A 26090-nucleotide genomic window follows, 5' to 3' on the forward strand; every position below is an offset into this window, starting at 1 on the left:
TACTGCCTTCAACCAGGGCACAATTGTTCCCCTTGGCAAGTTTTCAAGTGCCTTTTGCTTCTAGTCTGCTTTTAAATGACGTGTATGATATGGCTTCCGCCAGTTCCTGGGGGGGAAGAAGGGAGACTGCCACAGTGCAATAGGTCTCACTCTTCTAAAGCTTTTCCGTTATCTAAAATGTCATTAAATTGCTGCACTGCTGTAGGCATTGCAGTCAGTGTTCTGGTGAATGGAGGGAGCCGTTCTGCCGGCCTGACCTGTTGTGAGTGTGTGTGTGCGTGTGTTTGTGTGTGAAGGACGTCCCTGCCTGCTCTTTGGAGGGTGCCTCTGACCTGCTGGCCTCACTGGTAGTGAAGTGGAAGCTGAGCCTCGCATGCCCTTGGCTCTCCTGGGACAGAGAGCAGACACTATCTGCATTGCATGGTGGAGGAGAGCGGAGCAGGGAGTTGGATGACTTCGGGTCACAGGAGCTGATGGCAAGTCTAGCACTAGGCTGAGGCAGTCGCTTTTATAAGGATCACACACCACATTGTGAGCAGTTGCAAACGCCTCCTTTGCCCATTCCAAGTTGCTTCCGCACTGGGTGTCACAGTCACCCATTGAGGATAAGGAACTGGGCAAGGAGGAGCAGTGACCATTGAGGGCTCACTCTGGAAGATAATAACAGAGTGGGGAACATATTTCATGTGTCCTGATTTAATCTCAGGACAACCCAGCAAGTCAAGAACTTGTTAGTAAAAGCTGCTAGTTTTCTATTTCTGTGACTGAAGCAAATGGCCTTCTATTTCCCTGGACACCTTAGTTAGCTGGGCAGTGCTCTCTCAGCCAGACTGGACAGACGGAGGAGGTCTCTGGCACATCCAAGTGCTCCCAGAGTAAAGCATGGGGATTTGGTGGCAGTGTGGAGGAGACTGCAGGAGGCCAACATGGCTTCATTTCCCGGGCAATCTCACATGGCTTATGGGGTTGATCAGTCATTCCTAGTAGCTAAACAAAAGCTAAAGCAAACATAAAGCAAGGTGAGTGGTGGTGCCTGGAGCTGGAAATGGCCATGGCATGCTTGGACTCATGAGTACCCAAAGCTGGTCTGGAGAGCTGGGCTGGCAGTTTGCTGGAGCCTGGGAGCCATGCCTGATGGGCACGCTATACAGCACAAGTCTGTGCTAAGCCCCAGTGGGGAAGAAGACTCACAGCAGCCAGGGCTCTTTTAGCCTGAAGCCAGCCTCCACGGCCAGGGACGGGAATCTTCCCCGCTACGGCACTGCTGAGACGCTGTTTGCAGTGCTGCATCCACCTTGGGACTCTCCATGACCAGATAGGCACTGATGCACTTGAGTGAGTCCAGCAGCGCACAGCAACATGGTTGGGGCTGGAGCACAGAACAGATGAGGGCAGGCCAAGGGAAGGGGATTCAGTCTTAAGAGGAGTCTAACCAGGAGTTTATTGCTGCCTTCAACTATCTGTTAAGAGTTTATTTGAGGTGCGCAGCAGTAGGACAAGGGGCAGGAGGCCTGCACATTGCAACAGGGAAATTCTGATTTGATATTAGGAAAAAAAAATTCACTGTGAGATTGGTCAAACACTGGAATCCATAGAGGCTGTGAAATCTCCATCCTTGGAAACATTCAGAACTCAGCTGGATGCAGTCCTGAGCAACCTGCTCTAATTTTAGAGCTGGATCTAACTCTGAAAGCTAGCTTTGTTTTGAGCAGAGGATTGGACCAGAGACTACCAGAACTCCCTTCCAACCCAAATGTCTTTGTAGTTCTCAGATAGACTGACATCCTAGATGTGATCAGATAGGGTTTGCCGTGAGGAATGGCCACGGGAGAGCATAAGAATGGTCACAATGGGTCAGTCTGAAGGTCCATATAGTCCACTAGGCTACCTCTGGTCTTAATATTTGCCATGGGCTAGGAACATGTGCATTGCCAGTAATGGCTGATGCATGGTGTCCTCTGCCTTGGGAAATAGGTTGTGTGTGCCTTTGCTTAATATGGGCTGATTTGTGACATTACTAATTTTTCTGTCATGCAGGACTTGTGCTGGGAAATTACATGAGCAGAAAAAGAGCAAGGAAAAATGTCTCTTATTTGAGCAACACCAACAGATTGACTTTCAACTTTTCTGAGAATTTCTCTGAGTAAATGGCTTTTCCCTTAGGAACTGATAGGTTGGAAATGACCAGGGAACTATGCAGATCCACAATGTCTGGCCCCACTCTCCTGTCTCCCGATAACTCCCCAACAAGAGACATCAAAGAGTCTCGAGCACAGGAGCAGGGGTGTATGAGTGAAGGCGGGGGGGCTTGGCTGAGGCCAGGACAAACCTCCGTCCCTGTTGTAATGCCTGTTGGGCTCCTTGGGGCCCCAAGGAGAAAGCCACAGTCTGGCCCCAGAGCTGCCTGGACAGCATCCAAGGGGATTTGTGTGTGTCTGCAAGGAATCTGTGGCATCTCCTCCTCACCATGATAGGGGGAGTTTATCAGGGGTTTCCTTTGGATGCCTTCACGTCTGCACTGGCAGCAGCCCTCCAGACCGTGACGGCCATCCTGGCCGCCTGCTCCCTGGCCTTTCTCAGCCAGTTCCTCTTGGTCCCCCCTGTAATACCTGCCTGCCCTTTTGGGGTGCCTGACATGAGAGCCGAACTGAAAGCCATCCCCTTCTGTGGGTCCTGCTGCTCGGCTGTGTCTACCCCTCTGGTGTTACTGCCCCATCCCAGTCAGCTGAGGCTGACCTCTTGTTGTCTTTGGACCTGTGGAGGACAGCACTTCCATGCATTTGCAGCTGCAGTTCACTGACGTGTATAACGCGGGAAAAGCATGGGCTGATAGCACTGATACTCAACCCAACTGGGGGTCACAGTGCACTCGGTGGGGGTAGCGCAGAGCATGGCAGTGGGTCTCAGCAAGACCGCTGCCACTGCCTCCACTCTGTGCACCACCTTCCTCTGGAGCTGCAGAGCAAACTCATGCCTCGGTGCTTCCCTTTGAGGTCCTGCTGTCTGAAATGAACCACAGGTGGCCTGGGAGACACCACCAAGCTGACACCTACCCTCCAGGAAGGGAGATTTTTCACAGAGCTCCCTACAAACCTCCCCGCTTCCCTGGCCTTGTCTTTGATCTGCTTTCCTTTGAATAAATGGTGTGGGCTTTAAAAACAGATGGATGAACTCCTACCTACCCAAGGCAGAGCCTCATGGATGCACTTCTCTCATGCAGAGAGAATAAGGAATAACCTCTGCAATACTCATTGCAGACATTAGTCATGCTGGCCATCAGATGACTTTTGGGCACTCTGTTGGTGGGTGTCATATGAATGTGTTCATGTTGATGAGACCTAGGTTTTAGAAGAAATGTAGAGCTATTAAACCACAGCTGGATTTAGCACTGTCTTCAAAACAAATTGTATCCTTTTTTCTTTTTTCAGTCTAATCTTCATTTTCTAATACAACTCTCTTCTAATTTAATTCTCTTACAATTCTCAGCTCCTCCAAGCTGAGGGTAACTAAGCTACAGAAGACTTTATCTTCACACCAACAATATATAACATATGGCTATAATATAGTTATATATATAGTTTTATATATATTATATATGTGTATGTTTATATATATATATAAAATATATAGTATAATATAGCCTTTGGTGGTAATGACCAGAAGTTACCTCTATCTGAAGGTGAGGGGTCCTCTGAAATGAATCCCATTGCTTTTGAGTGTATGTCAACCCAACATTGCTCCCAACAGTGCAAAATCAGAGCCGACATTCACTGATTATGCATATAGGTATTGATTAGCTTCACCAATTGGTTCCTGACCCCACAAAATATCCTTATCATAACTAGAAGTGAAGACATCCACCTATGGGTTTTGTATTGCCTCCTGAAGGGTCTGTAAGTATATCTTGTATGAGTGGCATGAATGGATGTAGCCTATCCTTAAAAATTTGGTCTCTGTGAAGGAGAGTTGTGTTGACTACTAAACCAACCTTGCTCCAGCAATGCAGAGGGAACAGACATGACTGTGTTTGTGACATGGGCCACTGCTTTGCTTTTGCTCTTTTGCACTGTTAACACAGGCTAATGCTCTTTTGGTGCTGCTTAGAGGGATGCAGGTCCTTGCAAACTGTCCTGGATTGCAACATTTGGGAGAGGGATGAGGTGGAAAAGAGAATATGAAACACAAGGGGTTTTGTTGGTTGCCTCATCTGTAAGAGCGATCCCTTTGTGTCCTGAGGGGAGGACACAGCTATGCTCTTCTGATCACATTTCTGGGATGGGGTCAGAAACAGGGAAATGTTCAGATCAGGGTTCTGGAGGCATCAGACTGAAATTTCAGGGCCTCATTCAAACAAATCAGGTGCCTCTGCCCTGGCCTGCATTTTTTCCCCTTTAATCTCTCTGTTTCAGAGTGCTGGTGTTCACACTCTTCCAGGAAAAATCTGGCTCCTCTTATCTCTAGGGTGATGATGCCCTGTAGTTTCCCTGACTTTTGCCTTATCTGTGGATTGAAAACAGACCTGAGCAGGAGACTCAGAGCTCTGCAGGAAAATTTGCACCGCCCAAGCCTGCTGCTCTCTCTGCAGGGCTGGTGGAGCCCCTCTGCAGCAGTTTTCAGGGGCAGGTACGAGGAAGCTCCTATCTGCCCTCCTGAACACACAGGGAGCCACCACACATGGTGGGAGCTTGGTTGCAGGGAGGGCAGCCAGAGCAAGATGGATAAAAGGGCTTGGTGCTGATTAGATCAGGGGAATAAAGAGTTCACCTGTGTGCGTCAGACAAGGGACAGACTGGGAATGGGGGCTGACAGCAGGTGAAGAGGCGGAAGGACATGTTCAACCAGCACAGAGCTGGGGAACAGGTTTAATTTGTACCCTCATCACAAAGTCTGTGGTATGGAGAGGTGTTGTGTGAGAGTTTTTGATTGTGTAGGCAATAAATAGAAGGCAAGCATGGGCTGGATTTAGGAGCCTGAGACGCAGGCTGAAATCCCAAGGGTGCCCCAAGTCTCCTGTGATCTTCACCAAGACCTTAAGTGTCTCTCTGTCTCAGTTTCTCCCTCTCTGTTAAATGCCATATATGCATGAAGGGGGAGGCTTTCAACTTTGCTGGGTCAAGAGTTTTGTACAGATCAAAAACCAGTGAGGTACCTCAAAAACCATCACACTTTGCTGTGTAAAGAAATGACCCACTTCTGTCCAAAAAGCCAAGAGAAGCAGCAGCTGCCTGGATGGGAAAGCCATGAGATGAGAGATGCCCTGTGTATGTGTGGCCCTGGCAAAGCAGACAGAGAGCAGGGAGAGAAGGACAAAGGAAGAAGGCTGCAGCTCTAGCAAAGCGTGCTCCTATGGTATCCCCCCATTCCATAAGTAATTGGTCTGGGGATTTCTGCAACCAGAAGCAATGGAGTCACTTCTTGATTCTAGACTTCCTCAGCAGTCTTTGGTCTGCCAGCCCCTGAGGTTCAAAGTGATTTGTGTGAGTAGCCCAGGGTTACATCCCTGGTAGAGAAATGCAGCCACAGCTGATGAATGCACTGCAATTCCTTCTAGCCTTACATAGTGTGAGCTGGAAGCACTTGGGACACAACACTGGAGCTTGGTCTGGGGGGGCTGAGGTGCAGGCAAGAGAGCGTGCATGAACTAAGACCCCTCTTGCAGCAAGTCTCGCTGTGGAGTCTGCAAGGAGGATAAACATTACAGCTCATCTGAAGCACCCTAGATCCTTTTCTTAGAGTGACTCCAGCACACACACTGGGAGCTGCCAACAGGAATCCCATGCTTTTGCAGTAGCCCTTCCCATGCAGCTGCTGAAGTCTAGAAAAGATGTTTACAAGGTGCAAACTCACAGCCTGCATAAGAGACAATGAAGTGAGTCGCCTCAAAAAAAAAAAACAAACAAAAAAACAGGCTGGGACCAGCAAGTGCCCACTTTTCCCCAAGGGGCATCCCAAATTCCACCTCCAGGTGCTTCACCCCCTCCTCTGCCCAGGCATCCAGGGCCCCTTCCGTGGTGGCAATGGGCATCAAGGTGGCAGTGGGAGAGCAGAGGAGCAGGGAAGGGAGCCAGTCACAAGAGATGACAAGGCTCGGCTTACAGGTAGCAGTGAGGGATGGGGAAAGGAAAGGAGGAGAGGCAGGGTGGAGGCAGGAGTGCAGGATGGAGGGCAGGAGGGTATAGTTAACCTGCTTGGCGGAGGGGTAGACAGGGAGAGGGGGTTGTGGGCAGGGCTGGGGGAGAACCCAGGTGCCCTGTGCACCTGGTTCTTCACTCTGTCACTCAACAATGAGGCCACTCCCATGTTCTGATGGGCACCTGCGATGCCCAGAGTCCCTCATGTGTCCTATGGGGTGAGCAACCCCCTGTGACCCCTTCCTAGACAGCTCTGAAACCATGCTCTCCTTTCAACGAGCAATAAAAGCCACGTAATTCTCCTCCTGCTGACACCACTGCTTCGGGGATTACCTCACACTGAGATAGCTTTAGCAATCTGGGGCAGGGAGGCTCTGACCCTCCCCACCATGCACTCTGTGAGCAAAACAAAGGATTGCGGACCGGAAGAGACTCCCGTCTTCGTATTACCATATACATCTGACAGGCCCTTCCAATTTCGCTTCTGCCTGACAAGGTAAGAGCTAGCTTCATTTTACAGAAAAGGAGTCCCGGACAGAGTCTGTAGAAAATGAGTATGGGTTGTAGGGGGCCTGCACAAATTGCTCCTCAGGTGAGAGGTAGAAACCATAGTATCTCTTTCTGTCAGCTCCTAGCTGAGATGGGGAAGGCTGCGACTAGAAGAGGAACTGTAAAGGGGGTTGTGTTGACAGGGGAAATGGTTGGTGAAGTTCTTTACAGCCCTTCCTGATGCTGATGGCATCCATTATTTCATTGGTGTGCCCAGTGCAGAAGGGATGGGTGGGCTGGTGGGATTTGTGGATCTTAAACCTTTGCCAGCTTCAGGATGAGGGACAATGACATTCAGGATGATCTGAAAGGCCTTGGAGACTCGTGTCCTAGGAACGGGAAGGTACATAATAGTACAGAGAGCAAAGCCATCTGCTTAGAGACAAATATCAGGTGCCTCTGCTACTTGCTCAGTGCTTGTCAGCTGTAAATGAGAGGAGAGAGACCACGAACATTATTAAGAGACAGTGTGATGCAGATATGTAGGATTTTTCAAGTGAGGTTGGTCATAGACAGTTAAGGTCATATCAGAGCTCTTGTATGAGTCTCTGTGAGACCTGGCCATGCAGATGATGACCGCAGAGGAGAAGGGAGCTAAGGCAGCTTTAATCCTCCTGTTAGCACAGTCCAAGCACTCCCTGGTCAGGAAATGCGACCATGGACATGCAGCTCAGCAGCCTGTTCCTGTTGGGATCAGAGCCTGGCCTTGCTTCCCAAAGGAGCATGGGGATGTCTCAGTGCCAGGACTAATCCTGTGTTTGTTTAGTCCGAGGAGAGAGTGAGCTGTCCTCATCCCACAGTGAGGAGGTCCTCTGCTGGGCTGACTGTTAATGCTCCTTTCAGGCTGTTCATGCTCCTTTCAGCCTCTGGTAAAAAGTTAATGTTCTACCAGCAGGACTGAAGCTAATGGAGTGGCAACGTTCCAGCTGTTGATTAGCGCAAATAAGAGATAAATGAACTCTTGGGTGAAGAGGAAACACGTGTGCTGTCAAATTGAAACTGAAAAGTTATTGCTCACAGAAGCGTGACTCCCCTGGAGTCTGTAGGAGCTCAGCCTTCCCAGTGCTGGTGTGGTGGGACCTAGGGGAACTGTTCCCCCAGCTCTTCAGTATGATGTGTACCAACACCAACACTGTTATTGGAACTTCACTGAGCCAAAATTTTCTGCACCAAACTCAGACGTTTATTACTAGTTCTGACAGCACACTTGTCTTAGGGAACAAAATGTGTTTGGTTTAGCAGGTGTGTGTTTCATGGGTGGTGAAAAACATGGTAAAATCTTTGTAGGGTCAATGCTGAGTGAAGTTTCCACATGTGAGCAAGTCAAGGTGAACATCAGGAGATGGCACAGAGCTAAATGCGAACAGCTAATGCTGTTCTAACAAGACCTAATTTTTCCACAGGACCACCTGGGACATAATTTCTGCTGAAAATTAAAGAATGCTTGTGTATGTGAATTGGTGGGGGAGTTTTGTGGTCTTCCATCCTTGAAATCATTGTGAGTTATATCACTGACTTCAGTGGGGACACGTCCCAGCCTGGACTGAGCTTGTCTTCTGCTAACATACAGTTTTGCAAAGCTGTTAGAGAATTAGCATGAGCAGTTTTCCTGATGGGCTAAGCTCACAAGATGACTGATGACACCTAATTCCTAACTCTAACTGGGGGATTTTTGTGTGTTTGGCTTGTCCAGTTCCTGAGATGATCATTTGTGGTGGGAGGGATTTCCTGGGATGTTTTCCGTGTTCAGGCAGGAAGAGTGCTGTTCCCCTCTCTATGTGAAATGCTAAATATGAACTCAGAAGTAATCCAAAGTGATAAGGTCTGGGAGCAACAGGGGCTCTTTTTATCCAGAAAGATTGAACAAGCTTTGGGAGCCTGGAAGTGATTATTCTGAGAAATAAGAAAACACAAAACTTTTCTTGGATGCTCATTTAAAGATTAAATGTATGTCTCCTGGAAAATCTTATAAGATAGCACCTGTAAGAAATGAGTTAATGACTGTGATGGGGTAATGCTGGCACATGAACAAAAGGGTTTGAGAGTATGCTCAAACTTGAGGGTGTGGCTGCTTGTGCTACTAGGGGACTCTATTCGGTGACTCCAGAGATCCTCATCAGACTTACAGATATGTGAAACCATCCAAGTATGAACATGTGATGGTGGGCGACCAGCAAATCTTTGCTCTCCAGCCCTTGGCTGACTCACAGGTGGCTGTTTGTACTCATTCATGATTATTATATCTGGATGTAGATAGTCAGGGCAGTCCAGCTCATGTGGCATTGGATCCCTGCCTCATAGGTGTGCACGTTGGAGCTGATCATGCCCCCGATGGAGATACTGGAGGGAAACTGCCAGCTGCAGGAGTGACTCACAGCACTGGTGTCTGATGCCTATTCTAGGTGGGGATGATTCACCCTTTGGAGCTGCCTATTTCTCTTTGCTGATTGTAAAGAAAGTGCAGGGTGACAGACTCAGTCTTGAACACTTTGGTTTTGCATGCTGTTAGAGCAGAGGTGCTCTGCCTTAAAGGATTCAGAGAAAGGTATTTGTTTTGTTAGTCCTTTGCAGATTGCCTTTCTTTAATGCACAAAATGACCAGAAAAAAAACAAAAATACAGGGGTCAGACATTTTCAGCAGCCAACATAGGATCTTCTCTAAACAGTTTTAAGGGGGAAATTAATGTCTCAGTGCCATCTTGTGGAACAATCTATGTAAGAGGACAGGCAGTGGCGACAGGTGCATCCAGTGTCATACTCCTCAGGCTGTGATTCATGGGGCCATCCTAAATGGCCTGGTGCTGGGCTATGGGTTGCATTACACTGTAAGCGCAAAGGCACCTTCCTTGATCCCTTCAGCTGATCCAACACTCCACATATGTCCCCTGGCCTGGGACCAAACTCCATTTCTGCCTGATGGTCTACAAGAAAAAGATACTGGGAAATGCTGCCCTAGAAGCATGTTGGAGTTTTAGGGGATTTGGTGGTGATTTCAGTAATTATGCCTCAAATGCAATGATTAGACCAAAGATTTCCACTGGAACCTGGGATTTCTTTCTTGCCTGAAAAGAGTGCAAGTCCACGGGAGCTCAGCAATCCTGGAAACTGCCTGTCCACTTCTCAGTCCAAATTAGAATATATAGGTGCCTATAGCTATGCTCAGAAACAGGAGACAAAGCCTTTCAGAGACAATGCAGCTGCTTTCTTGTTTGTAAAGTGAAGGAGTCTACTTGAAAGGCCCCTTGAGATCTAGGAAAGAAAAACAAAGTTGTAGGTCCAAATTTGAGGCATACGGATTGATTCACACCCTCATTCATCTGAGAAATGCTGGGAGATCTCCAATACACACTGATGCTAGGACTTCAGCTTTACATCTCCATTGGAAACTACCATGTGCAGAAGAAACTTGAGGCACCCCTCACCACCCTGAACTGGCACTCCCAGGCTCATGTTTGTGTGCTCCACCAATAAATGTTTGCACAGCAGAGAATCAAGTGACCTGGAAGAATCTATTGGTCCCTTTTTCTGTGCCAAACCATGGCTCACAAATCCATAGGAGAAAAAGTTTTCTAAGTAGGAAGGTGCTGTTGGAACACCCATTCCAGCAATGTGATTATCATTCCTCATGATTAAATGTTCTTTAATATCCCATACAGACTAGTAATTTACTGCATATTTAGCCAGGCAGTTCAATGAGGTCAACAACAGATTTGTTGCTGGAGGAGGGCTTGTCCCAGTCCATAAAACCCTTCCTTGCTGCAATGTAGACAATCATCTATGGAGAACAGAGGAGAATCAGCTTCCCAGGTTCTTCCACACAGCTGCACAACATCCTGTGGGTGAGAGAAAAGCTCATGAACTTTTGCAAAGCAGTAGCAGAGTGAGGCATCACCAGGGACAGAGTCAGCAGAATGCTATGTCCCAATCCATGCAGCTGCCTGTGACTCTTCTGGAGCTGTGTGTCACATCCCTTCCAAAAAGATACTTAGAAGATGCAGCAGGTTTAGATGAAAGTGAAGAAAACCAGCAAAGAACTAGACAGGGCTCCTGGAAAAAGGTCCTGAGAGCTCAGTGGGTTTAATAGGTTGTGGTTGAAGAAAGAGTAATTGAAAAGGTATTAAAACATTTTTACAGTGGTGGGGTAAGAGCATTATTGCAGTTGGTGGGCAGGAAGATAAACAGAGGGAATCAGAAAGTTGAGATTTTATTTGTAGGTGTGGGAGAGTGAGGGCTCTGCTCTGGTATCCAGGTGAGATCAAAGGCGTCCACTTCTTATTTCTGGGATCCAGGTGTGAAGCTGTGTTTATTCCTTATGCTGATTTCCTGTTCCTGCCATAACTACATGCTGGCATTATGCCGTGCAAGCACCGGACTCTCCAAACCACACAGTTGTTAGCCTTTCTCCAGGGATTATTACTGGAGACAGGTCTCTTCTAGTGCCATATGAGAGGACAGGAGGGAGGGTTTGGTGAGGAGGCTCTGCACTAGCACGACCAGCGCTGCAGACACGGGGTGCAGTCAGTGCAGCCAGGTGCATGGTGCAGTGGGACCCAGAGCAACAGAGAAGAGTCCCAGCTGCTAAATTAAGGAAACACATCCTGCAGCATTGTCTTGGGAGAGCAAATATTCAGTCTGTAACAGCTCTATAGCCACTCTCTTCTTCCTGGCCATGGACAGTGGTGCACACCAGTTCCAGACAGAGCATCCTCACTGCCAGCTAGGGATGAGCAAGATAGTCCTGCAAAGTGCAGGCAAACAGTCCTAATCCCACCCATTAAAGCAGAACAGCACCAAGCCACCAGCCAGCAGGTTATAATGCAGAGCACAGACAAAATTGCTATTCATTTTCTGTGCCTATGGAAAAGGTTATGGAGAATGAGAGCTCCATTCCTCTGGAGATACAGTGCTCCTGGATGGAGTTGCAGAGCTTGCAAGGGACTCGTAGCAGAAAAGTTGCATCCTCATCATTTAGATTTAAACGGAAGGCAGGGGAGAGAGACTTTAAAGCTGGCTGCTACTTTATTGACTTGTTCATCGTTAACCAAATGAGTGAAGGTGTCTGAGGGTGAAAGGAGGTTGCCAAGTTTCAAAGGGTAACTTAGCTCAGTGCAATGAAGTCTGCTCTCACAACAGGAGCTCCCGCAGCTGCACGCTGGAGCCGGAGAGCAGAATGCTGGAGAAAATTCGGAAAGCACTCACGGTTCGTAACAGGACCATCAGGGAGCTGCTGGCAGAAGCACTGGGGATGTTCATCCTGATGGTAAGGAGGAGATGGACCCAGATGTGCATGTCCATTCATGTGTTTGTATGTGTGTGTATGGGGGGGCATGAGAGTGTAAACATTTGCAGCAGCAGTTCAGTGGTTTCCTGCCACATCCTCAGTGTTGCTCACCAGCTGGTTATTACTGCTTAACTCTCCTCTGGTCACACAGCAGCTTTGGTTCAGGGTAGACAATCTGTCAAAAACTTTCTGTTGGAAAAAGGCAATGCAAGTGGCAGGTGGGGCACCGAGAGAAGGTGAAGTAGGTTGGGATGAACAGGCTGCTCCTGTTCTCTTCTAGGAAAAAACAAACACAAGACTCTGAATGAAATCAAACAGTGGTGTCTTGTCAGATAGGGCAACACAACACTTGTGACAAACCCCCTTAAACTCCCAGGCAGTGAATTGGTGCTCTTCTCCCCGCAGTGCCAAAGGGGACTGTGCGGGCTGAGCAGCTGCCACTGATGCCTGCCTGAGATCCTGCGCAGGGTTCAGGGGAGCAGTGGGCAGATCCTCAACTCCTCTGCCACTGACATTCTCTGTGGAATGAAAACAGCATTCATTCATCTTCCTGCTGGTGTTGCCAGGGTAATTAATGCTTGTGAAACTCTCTGGAGCCACAACCCACCATTAGAAAACGCAATTACCAGGTGTAAAGCATGCCAGGAGTTTGCCTTCAGTTGTCTTATGCTGGCAAATGAATAATGTTTGTCCTGAATCATACAAAAAACTCTCCCCTTGCCTGAGGGATCTCTTGCACATGAAGTGAAGTGGTTTTGAGCTTTCAGGCTGCTTCAGAGGTGTTTGAGGGAGAGGGCAAGGAAGGCAGGGGCAGTTGCTTTGCAGTCAGAATTGATCCCTGGTGTTGGTGCAGCGCCCTGCCGGGATCAGAGCCTCAGTGCGTTGCCCCAGCATAACAAAATGAGATCTTCTCTCTGAAGAGGTCCAGGAACTGTTTGTGTTAATTTACTATACTTGGACTTAGCCTGTAAGCAATTCTGGGCAGAGTAAGGCACTTTAGTTTGCACAGAGGCCACCACAGAAGAGCTGAGGATTATCCAAATAATTCATACTTGGAGATTTCCATAAAAATGGGGACCTTTTGACATAGCTGTCTGCACAGATAAAGGTGCTTTTTTTTCAAGGACAACTGCATGTGCAAAGGATACTTGCATTTCATCACATCATCTTGCGTATTTAGTCCCTTGAAATCCATTCCTGCTGCACAGGTAGTTCTATACACATTGGAAATCAGAGTACAGACATCTGCGACTCCTCAGCCAGACCTAAGCAAATATTCTTCCTTTTCCATCACCTTTGTTTTTGGTGGCAAAACTTCCCGGATGACAAAGAACAACTTTAGGGGAGTCCTGCCAGGGTGGCAGCATGAGGAGGATCCTGAATAATTCTTGTCTTCATGCCCAGGACTCTGACAGTTCAAGGGAGATTTTGGAGCCAGCAACTCATGTTGACTCTTCCCCCACTGAGCTCTGTGAGATGATAGAGTAGGAGGAGGGACACTGCACACTAAACAGCCCCATCAAGGGTTGGTGGCAAGTAACAACCAGCATCCAAAGCTAGCCTCTCTGGCAGCCCCCTGCCCCTTGCTGCACCTGCGAACATCCTCTCTGATCTCTAGGACTCCTGACTGACTGGCTGTTACTTGTACAATAGCACCCAGCCAGGATAGGGGATCTTGTTTCAATAGACAGGCAATGCTCATAAAGGAGGGCGCCAGGCAGCAGGAGTAAATGGGAGTGGGTAGGTAGGAAAAACAAAGGTTACTTTGGGATCATGAGAATAGAAGAAATGACCAGAGGTTTGGATCCATGCTGCAAAATAGCTTCTTTGACCTGTCCCTTACTTTTTTCAGGATAAAAAAGTTTCAGTTCAGCTTTAATAGCAGTCTCCTGCTCTGCTCCCCTCCCTCTGCACTTGCATGCATTCCTGCAAAACGTGTGTCCATCCTTTATGCATTTGATTCTCTTGGATCTGGCTTTGGAAAGGTTCAGAAATAAACAGGGAAAGAAATTTTGTTATGGGACATCCCAGATATTGCTTCAGGCTGCTTTTGCTGAGACAGACTGGGAGAAGGGCCCACACTGTGCAGGCTGTAAATTTGTGTGGAGCATGCAGTGTGGTCTGCGTAGATGAGAGAGGTGAAAATAGCATCTCTGGGGAACAGGGGATTTTGGTGATATCTGAAGGGGAAGAGGGAGAGCAGACACATGAGATAAAGACTGGATCCAGGCACAGCAGCAAGTAAAGATCTGAGTGAAAACAGGATAGCTCAAAGCAGAAATAGAGGTGTTGCAGAACATACTGACTTATTTCTTGGAGGAGCATGCTACCTGGTCCTTGTTCTCCCTGGATAAACACTGGTATAGTTTAAGGTATGGGATACTCTAAGTCCTAAGTGGTTTGAGAGGCAGAGACCTCAAAAGAAGCTTTGTCTTTCTGTAGATTTCTGTGTAAGAGCTGTGAAAATAAATGATTTTTCCAGCCTCTGACCACATTAAAAGAGTGAAGTATATTTACTTTCAGGACAGAGCAATTTCTTAAATATGTGTTTTCCTGCTGAAATAAAGTATTTACATTTCTTTTTAAGTTTTTCTTGTTTGTCTTTTAGTCACTAAAAAACATATTGAAATCTTGGCCATTTTCAATTTGTAAACATATGCATCGAAAGGAAAAGTCAAACCAGAATTTCCTTCATTGTTTTTGGCCAGAATAAGTTACCAAAATTAGAGTCAAGTTTGGCAAATAGCTTTGTCTTGATCAAGCTACATTTTTAGACAATAAATTAATAAAGAAAAAAGAAAAGTAAAAAAGAAAGAAAAGAAAGAAAACAAGAACTTGCCCAGCCCTCATTCCATCTGACTTGGGCTGTCTTTGGGATGTCTGTGGTGACTCTCTCTGGATTCACGCCCCTGATTTCACTGTGAGTGATCCCATTTGAACCTCAGACCTCAGTATGGGCAGCTTTGGCTTGTGTCCCCTGCACTGAACCCAGACCAAAGCATCTGGTTTGGTGTGATAGGCACCAAAAAGGAATACCCAGGTACTTGCTCAGTTTTTACAGGAGAGCCTTTGGAAATTTGTTAGTATTACTGGAAAAGTGCCAAGGAAGCCCAGTCCTCCACAGCAGTAATACTGCTTTTAACACACCTTTCTTTTCCATTCACTAGCTCATTGGCTTGTCTTCTGCGGCTCAAGTGACTTTAGGACGAGGAGAATTTGGGCAATATCTGAGCATCAATTTGGGATTTGGCATTGGTGTCACCTTGGGGATCCATGCAGCTGGAGGAATCTCTGGTGAGTAGGACACCTGAGCATAGGACATCTTTATGTCCTGCAAAGGCCATATGTCAGGGGCAGCAAGACTGGGCTGTGCAGCTGCAGGTTGCAGCATGGCAAGCAGAGGCAGTGGCCTCACCAACAATAAGTGCAGTCCCACCATGCCCAAACAAGAAGAGCAGAGCAGGTCCAGGGTCAGCCTTGTGATCCAGTGATCACCAGACAAGCCTGCAGGGGTGAGACAGGTTTGAGACCAAGCCAAGGAGTAGAGATGGCAAGGCAAGATCAGGATCAACAAGGTGCAAGGCAGGCACAGCATACCTACAGTATGCTGAGAGCCTGATCTTAAATGCATGTCCTGAGCCAAGACAGAGGATGCATGGGTAGATGCCCCAGATGAGGCTTTTCACAGCTCTTGCTCACAACTCACTTGTGTTCAGAGCTGTCTGACCCAATGTTACACAACTGCACCATATCAGAGAAGACCTTGAACACAACAGCCAAACACATGTGGTGGTGGTGGGGAAAGAGCTTGCAGAGGAGGATTACAGAGACAGATGGTTCCAGGTTGGTCATTAGAGGTAATTAGAGCCCCTTGATGCACTCAGGGCCCTGACAAAGTGGTGCAGACTCCTTGCTCACTTGTAAAGACTGGCCAGAGGCAAGTGGGACAGAGACAATGGCAAAGATTTAGCCAGCTCATGTTCTCACACAGTCATCAGAGAAAGATTTCAGCAGTGCCCACATTAGACACTTGGAATATGCCATCAGAGCATGGCCCAAGGAGATAAGAAGTTTGGAAAACATGCTGCCAATATGACCCATGGGGAAGTAAATCATTTATTGGAAAGGAGAACTTGCTGCTGATGTTGCAACAGGGAATGGTATTTTCTCCTTATCATCCACACCCATGCGCACGTATCCACACACAAGCACACCCTGCACTCACACAAGGTGGTGTTTCAGGCCTGTAGGATGGTATCTCTCACATGACAGAGCATTACCTCTTGAATTGGGCAATTTCTGCATTCATTTGCCCCAAGTGAAGAGATAAGGGCTCTAGTAGGCAGAAATTAAAGCAAGTCCTTGCTCTTGAGCTGTGGGAAAAGAGAGATTCCCAAAGCTGGGGACAGGTTTGAAAAGAAAGTTGTTCCACATGAGCGGTCAGCTCTTAATCTCCCCGTCCATTTGGAACTGGTGGATTCATCCTGGGGAAAGTTTGCTGAGCAAAGGGGGTCCTTGCAGTCTATGGTGACATTTGAGATGAGGTCTCAGCTCAGTCAGCAACAGGCTGGTTCTGGAGCTGGCATCAGGGCTCCTTGGCATCGTGATTTGGCTTCATGTACATCACAAGATGCTTCTTGTGGTCACAGAAATGGCTGGTTCATGCCCACAAGGAATCAGAAGATCAAAGAAAAAGGGGTCTCCCCCAATTTCAGTTGTGATTGTGGGATTGTAGCAGGCAGCACATGCACTTTCACCTCACTCTGTCTTGCACTTTGATGAAATGCTGTGTGTCTGGATCTTACTCCTTTTTGAGTCTGAAGGAGGAGAAGGCCATTGAGATTGGAACATTTACTGATACCCAGAATTTACACTTACTAGACAGGACAAAGCAAATATTTCCATTGGACTTGTGGGAAGATTATGCCTGGAGAACAGAAGTGATTTGTGCTGAGGGCACAAGAATTATGTGGCCAAAGCCAGAATTGAACCTGGATCCACTTAGTCTTTCTCCAACAGCACCATGGCGATACCTACCTCCTCCACAAAAAATGTTCCCTCAAAATAGGGAAAACTGCTCTTGTGCTATATGAGAACTAGGTGCTAAAAGGTTTAATGAAATGCAGTCCAAGATTACAAACTCTGCAAGGGGAGGACCATGTCTGCTCTGGACCAGCAGGTGTAACCATGGTCTGGGCAGAAACAGCTGTCCTAATCCTTTCTCAAGGCAGTGATATCCAAGAGCTAAGCTGATCTGCTGCTGACAGCCCTGTATAGTTTTGCTTTACAAACATGAAGATATGCGGAACTCACTGGTTGATTTCAGAGTTTGTTACTCCAGCCTCTAATGCCTTGCTCCCAGAGGTGCTAAGAGCCTGCAGCTGCCATCAGCTCAGGGCACTCAGCTCCGCCAGGATCAGACCCTCCTTGCCTATCAGATGTTTGAGAGGTCTCTCCATTGTTTGGGATACAATTTGTAACCAATATATGTAACCATATAAAGGGTGGGTGATGGTCTAAGGTCTGGGCTCCCTTTAAACTAAACAGAGAGAAGCCCATGTAGAGGGAGACTCATGCCATGCCATGAGAGGTGCCTCTGACAAGTGAGATGACCTGCTTTCTGGGAGCAGCTTGTGGTCTATAGTGAGCTAAGAAGAGGACACTGAACTCTTAGAAGACTAAAGCTAGGTGCTCTCTGCCCTGCTTCATGTAGGAATATTGCAGTCATCCATCTAGCAGTAGCCCAGCTGGAGGAGATGCCACCACTGTGACTTTCTTGACAAAGTGATGGGCAAGTATTTAACAGGTTCCAGGGAAACCACAGGGGAGATCCACACCCTGCTCAGTGAACCAGAGCTAAAAACTGCTCCAGAGGCAGGCAGGAGTTCTCAACCTGCCTATGTGTGGGCCCACAGCAGCCCATGAGCTGTGAGCTCATACACTCTTACATGCTTTGGTCAGGGTAGAAGTCCCAGGCTGCAGGTGTAAATGACAATCTGAGATGCAAATCAGTGGAGGACCAAGCTGGCTAGATGCATCCCTCTCTCCAGGGAAAATGGGTCAGCTTTGTGCAGGAGGGAGACCCTGCCACCATGGCTGGGGGAGTCTTAGTGCTTGGTACTCTGGAGCAAAGTCTGGGTCATTACCTGTGGTATGGGGGGCATGCTCCAGAACAGGTCCATCAGAGCAGATACTACTCTCTTTTGTTGTGATTTTGCAGGAGCTCATCTGAATGCCTCCATTACCCTCACACACTGCCTTTTAGGGAACCTTCCCTGGAAAAAGCTCCCAGTTTATCTGCTTGGCCAGTTCCTGGGCTCCTTTCTGGCAGCAGCTACTGTTTTTGGCATCTACTATGGTATGGTTGCTTCTTCATCATGGCAGGGGTGGGGTGGGGGGGCACTGCTGCGGACACCATGTCAGTCTTAGCTCACAGTTCATCAAGATGTTTCCCTTTACTGTACCCAGCATGAGGCCTGGGTGAGGAGGGTGAGCTCTTGGCTAGTGAGACAGATCATTATAGCTCAAGGCCAATGCAAGGCCTAGGGCATTCCCACCACCAAAACCTGCCTCAAGGCTGGTAGCTGCATTTTGGCAGTGTTGTGTTTCTAAGGGTCTGTAAGTCCTCCAGTGCTCAGAGTCACTGTGGCTGGGGTTCTCATGGTGATACCTGAATCAGAAAGTGCAAGGGCTCAAGTTAGATGGGCTACCAAGCATCAAGCACAGCTGAAGCTGTGTGGGGGACTCAGCTGGACTGTGGAAGACAGAACAGCTGTTATTCATGTTTGTGACTTGTGAACAGAGGACCCGCAACCCATTGGCTACAGCATGTCCAAATCTCTGGGGGGCAGAGGGAGGGAAGCCTCCCAGTGCAATATGAGCATTCAGCTCCCACCAGGCTTCTGGAGAAGGGATGGGGAGCTGGCAGGTTAAGGAAGCAACTGCAGACCAAAGTCTGCTGGTGACAGATCAGTGACCATGCTCTGGAAGGGGTGTGTCGCTCTGGTCACGTCTCCTTTTGCCTCTTTTCCCGTTGTGTCTGTACTGGCTGCAGTGGGTAGACATCTGTCCATGTCACACGCGATGAACTCCGTGCTGGCTGCTGTGCTAACTCCCCTAACTCCCTTTCTCCTAGATGCACTGTACGACTATACCAAGGGGAACTTTACAGTGACGGGTCCAACTGCCACAGCGGGGATCTTCTCCACTTACCCTGCTCCCTATATGTCCTTGATAGGGGGCTTCTTCACAGAGGTCAGTGGGGACAGCTGTGATGTGCTAGGAGAAGGTGGATGGCAATAGGCACTATTCCAGGTCTGGTACAGAGGCCCCACAGTGCTATGTGTGCAGACCCAAGCACAACCCTAGCTCCAAGGAGCCCACTGTCCTGGCAAGTGTCCGGCTGCAGGTAGGGTTCAAGGTAGCTTGGTGGCTAAGCTGGGGAGCAGGAGCATAGCAATCGCACTCAGGCTGGGAGAACAGCCTGGGTCAGGGGAGGACTCAGTCAGAATTACAGCCCAAAGTGCGGCCAGCACAGGTCACTGCGCTGGTACAAGCTGTGCTCAAGAGAGCATTAACAGGAGGAAAGTTCCAAGCATGAGACCTCATCTGCATGATCCCTCGAGATGATGTGGGAGACCGAGGGACTTGGTTCTTCCAGCCACCTCAACAGAGTCTGCTGCTGTGGGGCCAGATCTGTCCCCTTTTCCCCATGTGGTGGGTTAAGTCACTGCAAATTGTATATCTCAAGCCAAGGCCTACCTGCTCCTTCCAGTCCCATGCTTGTCTCAGGAGAACTGCCAAGCCTAAAGGATAACACTTCCAAGATGCTTCTCAGCTCAGTCCGAGTGCCCTACAAGCACTTCCCCTTGTGCTCAGCCCAAGCAATGGGAAATTTGAAGCTGAGCTTCGACAGGAACCATCTCCCATGGCTTCTGGGCAGAACCCTGAGTTGTTCCTCTTGTCCTGGATCTTATACTCACTCTGCACTCCCAGGCAGCTCTCCTGGCTACCCCTAACCAGTACAGCTGTCCTGGGACTGACTTTGCAGGATTACAGCCTGTCTGGATTGAACTTCTGGGGGTTTGACTAGGCCAGTTGGCATTGAATACAGTTTATTCCCAGCACATAACACAATATCAAGATGCCCAGATATAAGAGGGGAATAAAAGCTTGTCTCAGATATTAAGAACTCTCAGTTTTGTTTTTTGCCATTAGATTTTTCATCAGAAGGCTTGACAGTGAATGCAAACCACCTGCACAGCAAGCCAATGAGATATAGCTATATAACTATTCATTGTAATCTCTAATAATGCTCTGCTGAGTCCCAGTCATGCAGCAAAATCTCCATCCTGACATTATTTCCACCTGGTTAGAGTACTCACTCCTTTGGGGATGCCTCAGAGGATTTGGAGTTATTCCCAAGTGTGTCCCACACTCTGCAGTGCTACAGGAGAAGGCATGTTCACATTTAATTCAAGTCTGAGGAAAGCCATGCTTTTGTTTCTGAGCTGATGAAGATCTGCCTGGCTGTGATGGGGAGCATGGTGAGAGCTGGAGAGCCTCCAGATGGTCACCGGATTGCTCCGCCTCCTATGGAGCATGCAGTGTCCTCGCTGCATAAGAAAACAAATGACAAAGTGTTGCCCAGAGCTACGGGTTTCTGCTCTTACTGTCATTCAATAACATTGGGGTCCTCCCTGACTTGACCAGAACTTGAATCCCACCTGCTCTTCTGGTCTGGGAAGTCACTTCCTCTCTGTTGAGCGTGATCCTTCTGCCTTTGCCAGTCTGTCTACTGACCTGCTTTCCCTTTCCTGTTCCTGCAGTTTATAGCAACGATGATGCTGTTCTTGGGCATTCTAGTCATCCATGATGAGAAAAATAATGGCGCCCTGAAGGGCACACAGGCCCTGCTCACGGGTATCCTGGTCCTAGGCATTGGCCTGGCGATGGGGATGAACACAGGCTATTCCATGAACCCCTCCCGGGACCTGCCCCCAAGGGTCTTCACTGCCATTGCCGGCTGGGGAGTGGACGTCTTCACGTGAGTTACCTGTTTGGATTTTATACTGCCGAGTTCACAAAAGAGAGCAGACAAACCCAAGCGATTAAGCAAATTTTTTCGACCAAATGACACTATGCCTGAAATGTGGACTCTCCCTTTTCAGTAAACGAGGGTCGCACACAGGGGAGCCCCGTGTGTGGCACACACATAATTTGGAGTACACCAAAACTCCAGCACGGGATTCAGCTCCACATTCAGATACTTAATTTAGGCACCTACAACATGGAAGTCTACTGGTGAGTAGAGATCTTGCTGGTTACTTCAGTGAGTAGAGAGCCAGAGAGTTATTCAGATGACCTGAAAGGAGGTAGTTACAGCTGGATTGCTAAATAGCTCTCATAAATTTACATTTTTGAATCTGGAGATGAAACCCTACCTTCTAGTATCTAGTAGGACTGGGTCTCATGCTACGGCTTTTCCCATGGTGAAGGCATTAGTAGAGTCTCTCTCCTGTGCCTGCTGCCCATTTTCATGAAACTTGAAGAAAATATCATTGAGAGCTTGACCTCTCTATAAAGTTTGGTAAAGGAAATGCAGATGTTATTAGAAATGGGGAAGGTGGAATGGTGTGTCTCTGTCTGGCAGTCACATTCACCAGGATTGCATAGGCTATTTCTTAAGGAGAGTAGAAAACCTGCAGACAGCGCAGAGCTAGTTTCCTAGACCAATAGGGAGAATGACTCTTCCACCAGCAATTAGACCAATGGATGCAGAATTTGTTTAAGCCACCTGTGTCAGGTTAGCCACCTGGCTTTCTCTAAAGCAGCAGATGAAGATGAAATAATTGAAAACCAAACTGCATTTTGCTAGCACTACAACAACTATGTGCTTGTGTGGCTATGGTGTGATGCTGTGAGTGGTAGCATGAATGAAAGGTGAACGTTAATCTGTTTAAGGCATCCTGCAAAGTGTAATTCTTGGTAGGAGGATGAATCCTGTGGTTAAACCACAGCTTTGGGAAGCAGTTTTGGGTTAATTTCCCCACTCTCCATGATCCTTCACGCACATTGCTTATGCTTTCTGTGTCTGTCAGTAGTGGAAGCTATCTACTTCCTACACACAAAGATATGGAGAGCCCATGGATTTCAGACGCGATGACATGAAGCCCATGGAAACCATAAAGATCCTTTCTTTGACTGAGCAGATTCTGTGTTAAGCCCTTAGAGTCCCTGAGACTTTCAGGTAGCCAGCTCTTTGGCAGTGAAAAATACCGCGCTCATGAAATTCTCGTTGGAACAGTTATTTACTGCAAGGAAAGATAACTTTGCTAGCGTAGAACTGCACCCCACATCAACAAAGATCACAGGGGAGCAATTTACTTGTCCTTCATTTCAGAAATGGTAGAGTACCCAGGAGATTTGCAATGGGCTTGCAGATGTGGCATAAGATGTATGGGAGACCCACAGACTCTGGGAGCTGCTGCTGGAAGAGCCAGCATGTGGGAAGGCACTAGACACCTTTGCTTACATAGCTCACTTTTGCCCTAGCAGTCTTAGCTCAACTCATTTTATGTCGTGCAGCAGCAGGGCAGTGGTTTGTGTCTGGCTCATCAGAAGCCTGTTCTGTGTTTCCTTTTAGGGCTGGACATGGCTGGTGGTGGATCCCACTCGTAGCTCCAACACTGGGAAGTCTTTTTGGTGTTTTAATCCACAAACTCTTTATTGATTTTCACAATCAGCCTGTCCTGGAAAGTGGAAATGAGAAAAGACAGCCAGACGTGGAGATTTCTAGGATGTGACAGCCACGTGCCCTGAGGAAAGGGCCTGAAAGGAAAGCTTAGTTGGACCATGTGCACTGACAGTCAAAAGGTAACTGAATGGATACCAGCATGTGCAATGACACTACCATTATGTATGGCAGTGTTATGTATTCCTGCACATGGAGAAATGAGAGACAAGTTTTTAATAAAGCAATTCTGCTCAACCAGACAAACTGGGTCTCTGAGACACTGGGAAGACCTGGATAGGGCTACACTTGTCTATGACCCAAAGAAAATTTTCAAACTCGCTGTGTAAAAACTTATTGAAAAAAAAAAAGAAAAATCACACTCCAGAGAAAAGCAAAGCAGAGCTGCAAGACTCCAGATACTTGAAAGTCTATAGCAACCAAAATAAATACAAAATCCAATAGTTAGGCACAAAATAAGTATTAGTCAGGGGATCATGCCAGTGAAAACACAGGGAACACCTTCACAGTGGCAGGAACAAGTTAAAGAAATGTTGATCAGGAATATTCTTTAGTAAGAGATAGATACTATACTAATGAACCACAGGTTTAGATTTGCTTCCATTTGCTAATTTGACACACTAACATCTACTCTGGCAGGGCACAAAGAAAAGCAAGGGAACTGACAGTCTGAAATAGAAATTTCATTTTTGTTTTTTTTGTCTGAACATTCAGCAAGCACTGAAAAATTTGTAAACTACAGGGTCTCGTGATTTCTTGTACAGTTCTGCTGGAACAGGTTAGGAGATGTTTTGGGCTATGTTGGCACAGTGAAAACATGTTTCTTACTGATGGGTTAGACTTTAACTACCAGCATACAAAAGGATTAAGACAACTTCTTTGACAGCATGTCCAAATGATGAGACAAAGGAAGAGCCTTTCTCCACTGTGACTGCACCAGAAACATAGCAAGAGACTGTTGTACTTCAGCAGGAATTCTGCCACTTCCATCTGAACTACAGAAAGGGCCTGCAACAGCCTTACAAGTCTGAGAAAGCATTGGACTAGAAGTAAAACAATAGCAAAAGCTGCCTGTTCACAGACCAGGTGATATAGTTTAACTCCTCTGGAAAATTCTTAAGCAAATCTGGTATATATGTCAAGCAAATGACTGAGGCTCCAGGGCTGGGTACTGCAAATGCACACAACGCAGGGCTCTGCAAGGGTAGGATGCGATAGACCATCACTACTGCGCAGAATCCCAGAAACTGGCATTTAATGGCTTTGACAATTGATTATTCACATCTCACTGTTAAAGGGACTATCAATGTACCACTGTGGCATGAGGTGGGGTGGTAGATATTAACATCCCTGCTTCCTCATTAGAACTGATCTTGTGTTATTAAAGCAGTTACAGCAGGACCTTCACCTGGCAAAAGATGCACATCAGCTTAAGAGGGCTGAAGAGCATTAGAGGATTTTCTTTAGTGTAGGGGATGTGAGAAGGCAGCTTCCAGGCAACCCTTGGAGGGTTCTTTGAGCAGCCACATTTGAAGGTGGGATACAGGGAGTGCAAGAAGACAGCAAAGCATGGCAGAGCTGGGGCTGATGGTTGCACAGATTTTGAATGGTGAGCATAGGACAGAAGTGGAGCTGCTGTCATACAGATGAGACTTTTGGTCTGTGTGAACTAAAGTGGGAACTTTGGAGTAGCTCAAGGTGGGATCAGCTTAAAGACACTGTAACCAATCCTTTTTCATTGGGGGATTCTCTATCACAATAAAAAACAATTCATCCTGCATACTGCTGTTACCATACATTCTTGTGCATGTGCTCCCAAAGGCATCTTCAAATATCCAGTCACTCTGCAGGAAAATATTCAAATCTTTATTAAAATACTATTAAGCACTTACAGGGTAGCTTGGTCTTTCCGAAGGCCATAAATGCTCGTGAAAGCCTCACAACATCCCTGTGAGGTAGGTTGGTCTTATGCAATTATGTAACTGTTTCATAAATAAAACATGCTGTTGTTTAAATAATCAATACTTGCTTGGAGATGGTGACTTTGCATTCCCTACTTAGGCTCAGAATGGGCTGGCTGCTATGATGTGTTTCCAGCATATCTAAGACTGAATGGCATAGAAAATTAATGGAAACAGTCAGATGTTACTGAAAACCAGAAATGAATGGGTTAAAGTGCAGTTTTACCTGAAAACTTACAGTATAGAAAATAGCATCAGAGCCTTCTAGGGCTGTAGGATCTCAATGGCCCCTGGTCAGATCCTGTCCAGTTAATAAGTGATAAAGACTTTTTGAATGCTCAGCTTTGCAAATGAATGTGTGACAAATCAAGGTGTCCTCTTGGCTTACAACAGTCTAACACCACTGATGCAGCTGGAGCTGCCCTGGCTTAGCAGTCCCCAGCCAGTTCTCACAAGGGGAGAAAGCAGAGGCAGTGAGGGTTCTTGCATCTTCTTGTTGCCTCCTGGCTCATTACAGAGGACATCACACAGAGCTCACTATCCCAAAGGATACAGCATGAAGGCCAAGGAGTGGTCTCGGCTTTAGAATGAGTGGCTAGGCCAATGCAGGGACACGGAAACCCCAGGTCCCTCTATACCGTGAATCTCAGAGTTGGAAGATTGGAAGGAACACAGGGAAATGCAGAGTTTGATTCTGTCTGAAGTGGAAGATATTTCTTTGTGTTGTGGGTTCCAGTCTGCTCCCTTAACATGCAAGGTCAGGGCAGGTTTCTTTCAAAGGAGACAGCAGAAATATCCTCACATGCTGTATTTCAGCGTGGGTCTATTAAAGTAATAGTGACTTACATTTACTTCCATTTCACTGCTGTAGTTGCACAGTAATAATAGCTTCCCTACAGAGCAGTGACATCAAGGACTTCTTCATGCCCTCTGAAAAGTACATGCTGCAAGTAGAAGAAGTGAATCAAATCAGTGTCTCAAGGTTTTTGCTCAAAGCCACCAGGATCTACCTCCCTCCCACGTCAAAGTACATTATGGTTATATTTCATGCAAATGCTGCAGTGTAGTTTCCATAGGAAGATCTGTTCATGCACAACAAGGGGCTTGGTCTGAAGCTCTTAGACTCTGCATCAGAGAACATCAAAGCTTATTGCAAATGATGTCCAGGGTCAGATCTGGGGGTCTCGCTTCCTTGAAGAATTCCCAGGTAGTGAGGAAGTCTTGGAGGACGTCATGCTAGTATGGCTCTTTTGGGAGCCTGCTGGCTGGGAGGACGGTTTCTTTTTGATCACTGGAGTTTTGTTCTTGCTTTTAAATACTTTGTTGGGGTCCAGCTTGTTCACAAAGGAGTCAGCTTCTTCAGAAAGGAGAGCTGTGTTGATGGTTATGGGTTTATACATGTTAAACCATTGCTG

General features: G+C 47.2%; 2 protein-coding genes across 4 annotated transcripts in view; one reads left to right on the forward strand and one right to left on the reverse strand.

Annotated features, from left to right (window-relative positions):
• The first annotated feature begins 6520 nt into the window (after nucleotides 1–6520).
• Nucleotides 6521–24736, forward strand: LOC106485059 (aquaporin-7-like). The gene is made up of 7 exons (XM_067316461.1): nucleotides 6521–6627; nucleotides 11814–11940; nucleotides 15129–15255; nucleotides 18182–18319; nucleotides 19097–19215; nucleotides 20790–21007; nucleotides 22607–24736. The coding sequence occupies exons 1-7, from the start codon at nucleotides 6521–6523 to the stop codon at nucleotides 22764–22766; spliced, it is 996 nt and encodes a 331-aa protein (XP_067172562.1). The 3' UTR covers nucleotides 22767–24736.
• Nucleotides 10494–26090, reverse strand: part of TPGS2 (tubulin polyglutamylase complex subunit 2) — a 36844-nt gene continuing 21247 nt past the window's right edge. For 2 of the 3 annotated variants that reach the window (XM_013943359.2, XM_013943358.2), the window contains one exon: nucleotides 24560–26087. In XM_013943359.2, coding sequence (XP_013798813.1) covers nucleotides 25845–26087 — 243 coding nt within the window. In that variant the 3' untranslated portion in view covers nucleotides 24560–25844. Of the gene's footprint in view, nucleotides 10514–24559; nucleotides 26088–26090 lie in introns of those variants that run through there. The other variant, XR_001292652.2, reaches the window with a different exon arrangement.

The sequence above is a fragment of the Apteryx mantelli genome, chromosome Z, assembly GCF_036417845.1.
Source record: "Apteryx mantelli isolate bAptMan1 chromosome Z, bAptMan1.hap1, whole genome shotgun sequence".
NCBI classification, from domain to species: domain Eukaryota; kingdom Metazoa; phylum Chordata; class Aves; order Apterygiformes; family Apterygidae; genus Apteryx; species Apteryx mantelli.

Excerpts from the sequence above, each read along its gene's own strand:
- LOC106485059 (XM_067316461.1), top strand. The coding sequence starts at position 6,521 with ATGCACTCTGTGAGCAAAACAAAGGATTGCGGACCGGAAGAGACTCCC. Across the intron at positions 15,256-18,181 it reads TGCAGCTGGAGGAATCTCTG|GAGCTCATCTGAATGCCTCC; the intron begins GTGAGTAGGACA and ends GTGATTTTGCAG. Across the intron at positions 21,008-22,606 it reads TGGGGAGTGGACGTCTTCAC|GGCTGGACATGGCTGGTGGT; the intron begins GTGAGTTACCTG and ends GTTTCCTTTTAG.